This window comes from Dermacentor andersoni, chromosome 8 (assembly GCF_023375885.2).
Source record: "Dermacentor andersoni chromosome 8, qqDerAnde1_hic_scaffold, whole genome shotgun sequence".
Taxonomy (NCBI): Eukaryota; Metazoa; Arthropoda; class Arachnida; order Ixodida; family Ixodidae; genus Dermacentor; species Dermacentor andersoni.
This window is the reverse complement of record NC_092821.1, coordinates 2,880,360-2,893,428: the sequence shown is the minus strand read 5'-3', so window position 1 is coordinate 2,893,428 and position 13,069 is coordinate 2,880,360. Positions and strand designations below refer to the sequence as shown.

The 13,069-nt window shown below is 51.9% G+C and overlaps 1 protein-coding gene across 1 annotated transcript; it reads left to right on the top strand.

Moving 5' to 3' along the window:
- The first annotated feature begins 4,170 nt into the window (after positions 1–4,170).
- On the top strand, positions 4,171–4,833 carry LOC126526715 (uncharacterized). The gene has a single exon (XM_050174571.2). It carries the CDS (start codon positions 4,171–4,173, stop codon positions 4,831–4,833), a length of 663 nt encoding a protein of 220 aa, XP_050030528.2.
- Positions 4,834–13,069: the final 8,236 nt, after the last annotated feature.

Below are 13,069 nucleotides of genomic sequence, written 5' to 3'. Positions count from 1 at the left end.
TTCCTTGATGTATGCGAACGTCATGCCTTTGTTGATGTGCTTGACTTCCTGGCTGAAATTTGTCAGCAACACTTTCATGTTTCCTCCGCGCTGTCGAGCAATCTTCCTTGTGACGCAAATTTCACGGTCGAGCAGTAGACGTTGGTGGCCTTCGATGACGCCTTCTACGCCAGCGGGTGTTTCGGTGCTGACCAAAATAACAATGCTGCAGCGAGGCGGGATACTCACTTGATCTTCGAGCACACTGAAGGCGTGGTGAATACGAGGGCTCACCGGTGGTATAGCTTGATCTTCCAACAGCGTTATTGACTTCGACTTCAGGTCGATGATTGCGCCGTGTTGGTTCAGGAAGTCCATGCCGAGAATGACGCCTCGTGAACATTGTTGGCGGATAACGAAGGTGGCAGCATACGTCCGGTCATGAATGGTAATTCTTGCCGTGCAGATTCCAGTCGGCGTTATGAGGTGTCCTCCAGGGGTCCGAATTGACGGGCCCTTCCCATGCAGCCTTAACTTTGTTCAAGTCGGCGGCGATGCTTCCGCTCATAATGGAGTAAATGGCTCCTCTATCTACGAGGCCAGTGACTGCGTTGCCGTCGAGGAGCACGTCGAAGTCGGTGGTTCCTTGTCGTGCGTTACAGTTAGGCCTTGGCGTCGAATCACGGCTGCGTCGCGTTGACCTGTCGCTGGTACGTGGCATCGTCAGGTGATCTCTCGTCTGTGTATTCTTTGCTTCCAGACTTCATCGGGACAGCGGCGTGTCCTTGTGTCGTCGAGGTAGTCTCTTCGTAGTCTTCGTAGGCGGCGGAGGATCTTCGTCAGTTCGGCGAACAGCAACCGCACCTTCATCAGTCGCTGCTATTAGTTTTCCGGATATGAGCCCACGGACCGGCCCCGGGCTGGGCCAGTTCATGGACTGCGCTGCGGCGACAGGTAGCGGCCTGGTGATGGCAAACGGGACGGTCGTCAAGGGCTCCACTGAGTAGCGGCGAGGTAGTCGGCGATGTGACGAGGGCGTTCATCTTCCCTCGGGCGCGCTGCGTTGATGGCGATGCCTTGCAATCCGAGGTCGGGGTATGGGCTTCGGCGGTACACATGGCTAGCTTCGCCGCAGTGGTAGCAGAGTGGGCAGTGGTTGGGGGCGCTCCAAATGTTCGTCTTCCTCGCGTAGGTGCGCTGGGCGACGGGTGGGCATGCTGGCGGCGGTGGCGGACGACGGAATTGGGGCGTTACAGGGCCCTGGCGCGGTCGGGGAGGGGGACTTTGACGGCGTGCGACGGCGACGTAGGTCATCGCTTCTGGCTGGGGCTGTGGTAATTGAGGTTGCACCTCAGGAACTCCAAGCGATCGCTGAACCTCATCTTTCACGATGTCAGCGATCGAGGCGACTTTAGGCTGCGTGGAAGGCAAGACCTTGCGCATTTCTTTGCGCACCATGGCCTTAATGTCTCTTTGAGATCACCGGAGACCAGTGCTTGGATGGCGCACTGAGGTGTGAGCACTTGACGGGCATATTGCATAGTGCGCATTTCTAAAGTTTTCTGAATCGTCGTTGCCTCTGTCAAGAACTCGGCATATCTTATTTTGTTAGAGCGCGAGCTTGACACGGACAAGAGAAGGCACATCTGACACACACAGCGCTTGACGGTGTGTGTGTCAGATACGCTGTGTGTGTCAGATGTGCCTTCTGTTGTCCGTGTCAAGCTTGCGCTATAACAATATAAGATATGCCCTACCAACAAGCCCCTATTGCTATCCTGAAGAACTCGGCTACGATCTTCAGTGGGTTTCGGATCAGTCCGGCGAACAGTTCTTGCTTTACGCCTCGCATCAAGAAACGCACTTTTTTCTCTTCGGCCATTTCCGGGCCAGCGTGCCGGAAAAAACGGGTCATCTCTTCCGTGAAAATGGCGATGGTCTCAGTAGGTAGTTGGCCTCGGGTTTCCAGCAGAACTTCGGCCCTTTCTTTGCGGACAACGCTCGTGAACGTCCTAACGGAGTTACTGCGGAACAGGTCCCATGTCGAAAGGGTGGACTCCCGGTTCTCGAACCAAGTCCTCGCGGCATCTTCCAAGGAGAAGTACACATGTCGTAGTTTATCCTCAGAGGTCCAGTTGTTGAAGGTCGAGATCCTTTCGAAGGTTTGCAGCCAGGTTTCCGGTTCCTCCGACGTAGCTCCACGGAAGGTAGGGGGCTCTCTGGGCTGTTGAAATACGATCGGTGACACTGGGGTTGCCATTGTGGTTGCCTTGGTCACAATCTTCTTGGTCTTGTCAGGTAGAAGGCCGTGCTCCGGTGTCAGCTGTTCAAGACAGCGGCTTGCTCGATGGTCCGGGATTACGTTGGTGTTTTCTTTGCGGTCCGGGCTTGGATAACGGCTTGTCGGGGGCGTCCGGTACATGAACGAAAAGCACCTCGACCAGGTGTCACGTGATGTCACGTATGAAGAACACAGTATTAATACTGTGAAAGACGAAACTAACCTTTATTGGGCGAACCTGTGCACACAAAAACAGGAACGGCGACAACGGCGAACGCAGTCGGCGATCGTCAAAATCTTATGAGCGAGTCAAGCGCGTTGGCTTTGATACATCAGTCGTCGAATGCTCCAGAGTAACCGAACGTTCCAGAGTAACCGAACAAAGTTCTACATCATTAGCATCGCGCATGCATGCAATCAGCGAACACAAGGTTCGGCGACAACAGACAGCGGATAGATGCACCGATAACATTCTAGAAACTTCCGATACATGTAGGCGCGTCCTGTGCTGAGCGATAACATTTCTTGGACGTTAAAAGCGCTCACCCGTAAAAGATAAACGAGTTCACGTTTCAATATCGCTGAAGCTAACGGCATTCGACCACTGCCGTCCAAGATTCGTGTCATCGAAAACCTTTCCCGACCACCCACACTCACCAAACTTCGGCAATTTCTCGGATTCGTCAATTTCTACCGCCGATTCATTCCCGATTGCGCGCGATTTAAGGCTCCGCTAGACGCTCTGCTGGCAACCAAACGTAAACAAGTGATTCAGTGGACTGAAGATTCCACCGACGCTTTCACAAGAGTCAAGTCTGCCCTCGCCGATGCCACGCTGTTTAGACACCCAAAACCAGACGCGCCCACTGCTATCGTGACCGACGCCTCAAACACCGCCGTTGGTGCCGTTCTGCAGCAATTCATCGACAATGCGTAGCATCCACTCGAGTTTTTCTCCAAGAAACTGAAGCCTGCGCAGTTCCGCTACAGCGTGTTCGACCGTGAATTTCTGGCCGTTTACCTGGCTATCAGACATTTTCGCCATTTCCTAGAAGGCTGTGCATTCACTGTCGTGACTGACCACAAGCCCCTTGTGCATGCAACGAATCGGTCGGCGTCCTGTTACTCGCCCCTCGAGATTCGACACCTTTCCTACTTCTCCGGGTCTACAAAAGCGTTCCGCCACGTCAAGGGCACCCACAACGTTCCAGCCGATGTTCTGAGTCGCGTTATTGCCGTTTCCACATTGACGTTGGAACCTTTCAGCATCGAGGTTGACTTACTCGCCAGTCACCATCGTCACGACACCGAACTTCGTACACTCCGGAATTCGTCAGCGTCCCTGAAATGGGAGGACGTCATTGTGGCCCAGAGGGTACGTCCGTCGTCTGCGATACTTCTACCGACACACCTAGACCATACATTCTGGCATCCCTTCGTAGACGTCCATTCTAAGCCGTGCACAACCTGTTGCATCCTGGCGTATGCGCGACACAGAAGCTCCTTTACACCCGCCTCGTTCGGCCTCGGCTAAAAACGCAAAAGTTCGCGATTGGGTACGCTGCTGTTTGCCGTGTCAACGCTCTAAGATCCAGCGTCACCCCATTCTGCCTGCCAAGTCTTTTCTTCCACCGGATGCTCGTTTTGACACCGTAAACCGGGATCTCGTCGGCCCTCTCCCACCTTCGAAAGGTTACAGCTATATACTGATATGCATCGAGCGCTATACACGGTGGTCAGAAGCTACACCTATATCTGAAATCTCAGCGCCCACTGTTGCAGCAGCTTTCGCGTCTACATGGATCGCAAGGTTCGGCTGCCCATCTACAGTAATCACTGATCGCGGTCGGCACTTTGACTCAGAACTCTTCAACGAGCTACTCAAACTACTCGGAACGACATGTTTTCGCATGACTGCTTACCACCCGCAGTCCAATGGACTAGTTGAACGTTTTCACCAGCATCTCAAGGCCTCCCTCATGGCGCATGAATCGCCGGAGAAGTGGGTCCTACCTTTGCCCCTCGTCTTACTTGGCACAATAGCCGCACTCAAGAGCGAACTAGGTTGTTCCTGTGCCGAGGTAGTCCACGGCACTCACCTGCGCCTTTCGTGCGATTTCCTTGTCGCCACCACCAAAACACCGACGCCATCACCTGCCGATTACGTTGCCGAACTGCAAGCTTTCTTCAGCCAGATACGTGCCGTGCCTGCACGTCCGCAAGATGCAAGGTCTCCGTACGCTTCTCCCGCACTCACCTCTGCTACCCATGTTTTCGTGCGTAACTGTGCCGTGCGGAAGCCTTTGCAGCCACACTACTCCGGGCCATATTGTGTTCTGGAGCGCCATCCAACGATATTTGTCGTGCATGTCAACGGCCGATCAGACATAATTGCCCTGGAACGGCTCAAACCCGCCTACCTTGAAGCACCAGCGCCAACGGCTCCACCAGTATGCGACGCAATCCTGCTGCATCCTTCGCCGCCGCCTCCGCACGTGACCCCCAATACGAACGCCAAGACACGCCGCGTCACGTCGACTTTCCATGGTTCGTCGAACTTTCCTCTTCTCTAGGGCGGTAGCCCTCTGTAGCGGCAGCAGCCTCGGCGTCGCATGAGAGTTACGTACACGCTCGCGTCTATACGAGGCACGAGCGGCTGGCACGTCCGGCACGGGCTAGCGTTCCGAAAGCTGATTAAAAATAATGCTATGCTAAGAGATCGTGTGTTGGTATTTTCTCTCCCGCGAGAACCCGATACTTTACAGGTCTACGTGGTTGCTCATCGCTACATTGTGATAAATATCGGCCCAGCGAAACTGTTGTATTACTTGTCGTGCAAGTACTGTTTAGGTGCTATTCTTCTTTCTGTGCGTTAAATAACGTCCTAGTGAAACGGATGTGTTAATTTGTCGTGCGAATATTGTTGCAAATAATTTGTGTGCTGTTCCTTTTCCCATTTCATTGTAATTTCACTCCTGCTTAGGTCACGTTGGCCTGCAGTACTGTAAAATAAATAACTAAATAATTCTGCCTTGTGTGCTATGTTTTTAACATTACGGGGGATGAAGTGAATGTAATGTTGAGAATGCTTTTTCGATCCAGTGCATAGTTCTGGAGACTTCGTTAATTTTTTGAGCAGCATTTCTGCAACAAATTATTACACGTGACCTCGTAGCCTGCTTCAAACAGTGGTTCCGACTGGCGCTGTATGGCTTCTCCATACAGCTTATCCGGAGCTGAAAACTACTACTGCACCGCCTCAGCTGCTAAATGTGTGGGCTCGTGCTCAATAGTACTGGACAGGCTGGTCCACTATAAAATATGAAGACGCCAAATAAACAGACACCCACATGAGAAGAGAACGGGACAGGGCGCCACTCGCAACTGTTTTATTTACAGAACAGAATATTTTACCGACACATTGCAATGGGACGCTCACGTGGATTTCGTACTCCAGAAACTGAGCCGCATAACAGGTATACTACATAAAAATGGCTACCTTTTACCAACGTCAGCTAAATTGATCATTTATAATGCACTGTTTGCCTTGCATGTAAATTATTGCCATCTTGTATGGGACACGACATCAGCTTCCAATCACTCTAATATACTATTGATGCAAAAAAAAAATATTACGCGCTATCGCAAATGTGCCATACAACTCGCACACTGAGAGTCTTTTCACCAAGTACAACATAACAAAAAGTCATCATCTCTACAAACAAACCCTCCCACGCACCTACTACTTTCAGGTAAAAAATAGAAGCAACATAATAACAAATATAGCAAACTTAAAAGAGAATACATCCACATATGAGACGCGCAGCCATGAAAAATGGCTCATACCCTTCTCGAGGACAAACTACGGCCATCAAATGGTCGCAAATACCCTGCCACGGCTACTAAATTCTTATGTAGAAGCCGGCACTGACATCCATGCCTTGACACCATCGGAGTTCATCTGTCTGGTGAAAACTACGATTTAAATCGCCATGGTTCCGTAAAACCACTTGTATTCAATGAAAGAAATGTAATTTATTTGATGTAACCCACTGTTCTTTATGTTTTAGATTTCTGAAAGTGTTCTTTGCCACCGGTCTGCCAATATGTAAAGGGGGCCAGGGACCATTCAAGCTGCCAATAAGCAGCCTTTACCTTGGCCCCCTCCATTTGCTTGTAAATGGGCACAAATAAAATGAAATGAAATGAAAGGCACATATATACTGTCATTAAACACATGCGCACAGAGCAAACATTTATTCACGCATCTAATCAAACATTCATGACGCACCACGCTCAAGAAACCTAATCTCGGCCTTATATAATGATATCGAAGTATCGCTAACGCACAAGCTGCCTGTCTTGCCTATGTGATAGGCTTCAACCAGTTCCCTTGCTATAGTATCTTTAGAACTGAGGTGAAACAGCGCGAAAAAGACGAGGACACAAGGAAACAAATACCACAGACAAGCGCTGACTGCCATCGATCTTTACTTCGGGCAAGAATCCGCACATATTAAAAACGTGGTTTACAAGAGCGTGAGGGACAGGTCCCGATGTGCTTAGGCAAATTTGGGCCCTCTTTCATTTGCTCAACATTTCTTTCATGCTCCCTGACACGCTCATTAACACAGCGCCCGGTCTGACCTATATAGGAACAACCACACGAAAGGGGGATCTCGTACACAACCCCTTCGGCACACTTCATGAAAGGTCGCCCATGTTTGGTTCCGCAGCCTTTTTCACTTCTTTTTTCTTTTCTTTTGGCGATTTGGGAGCAAAGGCTTCCGAGCTTCCTTGGGGCTGAAAACACTAGCGGGACGCCATGTCTGCTCGCTACCTTCTTCCAATTGTGGGCCACCTTGTGCACATACTGCACAGCCACCGGTCTCACCTCTTGCTGAGGGGCCTCAGCTCCAGCTCTCATCGTCTTGCTCTTCATTTTTTGTAAGAGGCTTTCGGCTACTCCTGTTAGGAGCGAACCAGGGAAACAAGCTGAAGCCAGCCTAGCCAATTTATTGTCAAAACTCAATGCCATCTTGTGAACACACGACTTCCTGAGCGCGAACTCAAGGCAGAGTGACACAATTTCTCTCTTCACCGATTTCGAATGCGCTGAGTCAAATGGCAGAAGCCCTTTCTTTGCACGTGGTGCATAGCACGAACAAACATGATCCTTACCCAACTCAATGCTAAGATTTGAAAACTGTAAAACGTTTCCTTGCGGCAGTTCATGTGTAAAATCCAAGCCTTTTGCATGTTGTCTAAAAGCGGATAAAACATTTGCCACAGCCTCTGCACAGTTCAGACTCCCGTCCTTAGTTAAAATAGTTAGAAAATCATCTACATACCTAAACACTTAAGAAACGCACTTTAGAAACCTTGTTAGCTGGTAAAAATGGTTGGTATACAAGCTGGTAAAACATAGCTGGTAAACATGGTAAAACAAGGGAACTGGTTGAAGCCTATCACATAGGCAAGAAAGGCAGCTTGTGCGTTAGCGATACTTCGATATCATTATATAAGGCCGAGATTAGGTTTCTTGAGCGTGGTGCGTCATGAATGTCTGATTAGCTGAGTTAATAAATGTTTGCTCTGTACGCATGTGTTGACTGACAGTATATATGTGCCTGCGTTCTGTAAATAGTTGCGAGTGGCACCCTGTCCCGTTCTCTTCTCTTGTGTGTGTGTTTATTTGGCGTCTTCATATTTTATAATGAACAGCTACCAAGTAGCCCAACAAAAAGTGCTTTTAAGGTTGGTCCACTTATGCCGAGTGATTAGCGGTCCCTCCTATGGGGCAAAGCGCTCCACTTCTTTATTCGCAAACAGAACAGAGATTGTTCATAGCAATTTCTTATTCTGTGGCAAGTGCTGCAATGGCAGACCGGACATTATATAAACGACCAACTAGAAGTGTATCCTGCACAAGCACAGTTACTAGCGGGGTCCAGCCATATTGCACATTTGGTAAAAGGTGAGAATGCGCACCTTTTTTGTGCAGCGCACGTGTTCTAGGAAAATGAAAAAAAAATTCACCGATGATTACGACACTTAGTAATGCGAAATTTGAGCGCATACGTGCTCTCATTTCATATCTTAGCTGGCGCGGACAACCGGTCTCGTGCGGCACATTGCCAATGGAGCGAAGCGCGGGGCGACTGCCTCGGTAATCTGGAGATGGCAAGAGCCAACGCGTGGGTGACTCGTGGGCGCGAGCCGCAGGAACAGCCGCCGACGGGCCTACCAGACGACACGCGCTACCCGGGCGCCCTCCCGTCGCCGTCGACTCAGGCTTTAGCCATAACCTCCTCCGCTTTCCACCTCTAGTTTCGGTTAAACCCTCCTCTCCGCTTTCCTCCTCGTGTCTTTTATACCCCACTGCACTCCGCGTTCAGTTTCATCTTCCACCGTGCTCGTTCGCTCGGTCATGCCGCCGCTCACCGCAGGAACAGGCGCGTGATAGCTGCGTTCTAAAAATGAGATGTAGACTGACGCACAGAGCTTACGACCTTGGCCCACAATGCGTAAGCACTGCTTTTCTGTTGAAAAGGATATCTATGCTTATGATTGTGTGCCACAAGTGGTCTGAAACATGGGCCATGTGTTTTAGCACTCGAATACATTCCTGCATAACGTTTTATTGCGATAGCAGTTATATGGGCACTCCAGGGGCATCGCTGACGTCGCCGTCACCGTGAGGAAGAGGAGCAGTAGATTTTAATGAAGAGAAAGGAGAGGTCGGCCTGGAGAGCGTGTCTCTAGCCCGCTACTTCTCGCTGGGGAAGTGGGAAATACAGGGAAAGGTAGGTGGCGGGTGATTATCTTAAGTTATAATGAGATACTATATACGCGTTGTCCAATATGCGGATGTACACTGTAGACACAATAGACGCAAATAGTAATGTTGTCACAAAAAGGTATTGCGCAAACACATTTCGCACTGACTACACGTCTCATGGGTTCTAGAGGCGATCGTCTAAACCAGCCTCACTTAGCAAGTTCAAAAGTGATCTTACGGCACGTTGGGCACAGTAAACACTCCTCGACGCGCCCAAAAGCGTTTTTTTTTTCGAAAAGGGGTGGGAGTCCAAGCGGTCAACAGTAGACGAGTTTTCTTCGCCCGGCCGCGTATTGAGGGCACACGCAAAGCATGTGAGCTCGCGAGTGTGACAGACGCTACAGTCAGGGTACCGTGCTTGTCCAATCTTGTGAAGGTATCGGTGTGCCTATCCCACACCCAGCCGCAATCGACGAATGAGTGTTTCCTCGCCTCTCCGCAACAGAAGTTGAAGCCGGAATTCTAAACCAGCGTCAAGTCAATGGAGGCGCTCTTGCCGATGTTCGGGGTTGTCCCAATGTCGCGCCATAGAAGTTTTGATGGAGTAATGGAGCAAAGCGTTAATGTCATACCTGGAAAAATGAATGTTTATAATGTTTGCGTCAGTGTGCACCTTTTTTGCTTCCGCGTCAGCCTGTTCATTTCGAGCTATTCCACAATGGCCAGGAATCCACTGCATCACGATGGTATGCCCGGAATGAGACGCCTCAGCAAGCAGAGACATGATGTCATAAACCAGAGGACTATATGTGATTCTGTCATTCATATAATTGCTGAGTTGCAGTGCTGGTTTTGAGTCACAGAACACTGTCCATTTCTAGAGGCTTTGTTGTAGTATGCAGAGAATTGCTTCTCGAACTCTCGTCAACTCAGCTGATGTAGACGACGTCCTGTGTCCTATCTTGAACCGTTGTGCGATCCCCATTCCTGGTACCGTGCAGGCCGACGCGGAAGAGGTCTGTGTCCCAGAACCATCTGTAAAAACATGTTCGGAATATCCATACATGTAAGCAATGTATGATAACGCGAAATGCTTGAGCCCAGTAAGCGGCATTTTCGACTTCGTTATTCGAGGGATTGAGAGTATCACCCTTGGCTTTGCCGTCGTCCAGAGTGGAACTTCGGGTATGTCATACTGTTCGAATTCCGATGGCAATAAGTCTTGCTGCGACTACACGGCTTCTGAGTAGGCGGCGACAGGCCGTAGGCTTGTGACGTTCGTGAGAGGATGATTTCGTGAGAGGTGAGAGGATGACGTTCGTGAGAGGACGAGCACGGCTGCTCGGCGGTCAGTCATCTTTCAGCACCACCACGCTGTGGAGCGTCCGTCTAACGGAGAGTGCCTCGAGCCCTCCTTTGTTTACGAGCCCGGGTGGATCGTGACACTGGTGACGAAGATGGGATGGACGAAACTGGCGACGAGTGCCCACGGTTCGTCCCACGCCGCCGAGAGCGGCAAAACACCGCCCCCCGTTGCTGCCGCCATGGCGCTGTACGGAAGGCTCGAAACGTTCGAGGGAGATAGGTCCGCCTGGCAAATTTACGAGGAGCAAGTCCACGTGTTCTTTCGGGCAAACGACACACCCGAGGCTCAAGTTCTTCCGCGGCCAGGCTCCACGTCGTGGCCGAGAAGCCGCCGATTTTCGGCATGTGGCACACAGGTTTTGTACCGTCATCTGTGCCGCCGTACATGCTGATCGTCGAAATCTGCGGGCACCCCATTTCCATGGAGCTGGACACAGGGGCCAGCGTGTGAGTAATGGCCGGGAAACTCTTCAAGCGTACTTTCCCCGCGTGTCCGTCGAGGCTTCGGGCGTGATGCTGCGCAGTTACTCCGGGCAACTCTCCCAGGTCCAGGGTCAGGCACAGGTCAGCGTTCGCTTTGGCGACAGGGAGGCAACCCTTCCCTTTTACTTATCGAAGGGGTCGTCGCCGACGCTGCTGGGCCGAAACTGGATTCATGCATTGGGCCTTCATCTGCCAGAGTACCAGGAAACCAACCTGCATGTGGTGCAAGACGTCCCCAGCCTCCTGACCGAGTTCAAGTCTCTGTTCCAGCCAGGGGTGGGTTCATTTGCCGGCACGACGGCTGGCATCTATGTACCTGAGGGAGCCCGGCCATGTTTTTTCAAGCCTCGCCCACTGCCGTTCGCCCTTAAGGACGGGGTCACCCAGGAGCTGCAACGGTTACAGCGAGAGGGCATCCTGGTACCTGTCAAGACATCTGAGTGGGCCGCTGCCATCGTACCAGTCCTCAAGCGAGACGGCAGTGTAAGGATCTGCGGGCATTTCAAGGTTACCATCAACCCCGTCGCTACCGTCGAGAAGTACCCGTTGCCCCGGATTGAAGATCTCTGGTCAGCATTGTCCGGTGGACAGAAGTTTACCAATCTCCACCTCAGAGATGCTTCCAGCAGCTGGTGCTCCCGGAAGTATGTCACAATATCGACAACTTTGGGGCTCTTTCAATACACGCGCTTACCGCTTGGCGTGGGCTCGGCCCCAGCCATATTCCAGAGGGACATGGACAACCTCTTCAGGGACATGAGGCACGTGGCAGTGTACTTGGACGACATCCTGGTTAGTGGCAGCGACGACGGGGACCACTTGCAGAACCTGCACGACGTCCTGGCACGACTGCAGGACGCCGGCCTCAAGCTCAAGCTGGAAAAGTGCGTTTCCCTACCCCCACCGTTGAGTACTTGGGACATGTCTTTTCCCAGGCAGGCCTAACCCCTGCTCTTCGCAAAGTTGATGCTGTGCTCAAGGCACCTAAGCCCCAGAACAAGAAGGAGCTTCAGAGCTACCTGGGCCTCATCAATTTCTACAGGAGTTTACTGCCGGACCTGTCGGAGGATCTACAGCCACTCCATCTTCTGCTTCGAGATGGTCAGCAATGGTTCTGGAAGAAGGAGCAGGACCGGACCTTCCAGCGCAGCAAGGAGCTAATCACCAAGGCTCCAGTGCTGGTGCACTTCGATCCTGCTATGCCTGTCGTCCTTACCGTAGATGCGTCGCCGTACGGTGTGGGAGCCGCCCTGGCACACCGGGACAAAGATGGCCAGGAACGCCCTGTGTCGTTTGCTTCTCGTCGGCTTCATGCTGCAGAGCAACGTTACAGCCAGCTGTACAAGAAAAGTTTGGCCCTCATGTTCGGTGTCGAACGCTTCCACCAGTATCTGTGGGGCCGGAAGTTCGAGGTGGTCACGGACCACAAGCCGCTGTTGGGGTTGCTGGGGCCTGACAAGGCAGTTTCTGTGCAGGCATCACCTCGATTGGTACGCTGGGCCTTGTGGCTGGCAGCTTACAGTTACCTGCTGGTTTACCATCCAGGAAACGACCTGGGACCTGCTGATGCCCTGAGCCACCTGCCCCCCCCCCCCCCCCCCCCAGAGGTGCCTGATGCTGTTCCAGAACCTGCTGAAGTGTTCATGCTTTAACACGCGTACCCGGAGGTGCTCTCGAGATCTGCGGTATGTCAAGCAACCAGCCGGGACCCAGCCCTGTCTCAGGTGGTCAAGGCGGTGTCCCGTGGAGACGAATTGGTGCAACAGGCCTATAGCCACAAGCCGCTGAGCTGAGCTTGCAGCAGGGCTGCCTACTGTGGGGTTCTAGGATGGTGGCCCCACAAGGTCCCCGGTCTAGGATCCTGCAGTTGCTGCACGTGGGTCATCCTGGCGTAGAAAAGACCAAGATGGTGGCCCGGTCCCATGTTTGGTGGCCTGGCCTGGACCAGGGCATCGCTCACTTGGTGCAGAGCTGCCAAATCTGTCAGGAGCATCAGCGAGCCTCACGTCATGTGGAAATCATCCCCTGGCCGTTCCCAGAGAGACCATGGTCCCGCCTACATGCAGATTTTGGGGGACCCTTCAAGAGGCATTACTTCCTGGTGGTGGTGGACACTTTTTCAAAGTGGGTGGAGGTTCTACCTGTCACCACTCCATCAGCAGGCATGACCACTGCAGCGC

Bases quoted from the DNA above. Each gene is read 5' to 3' on its own strand.
- LOC126526715 (XM_050174571.2), top strand. From the start codon at position 4,171: ATGACTGCTTACCACCCGCAGTCCAATGGACTAGTTGAACGTTTTCAC.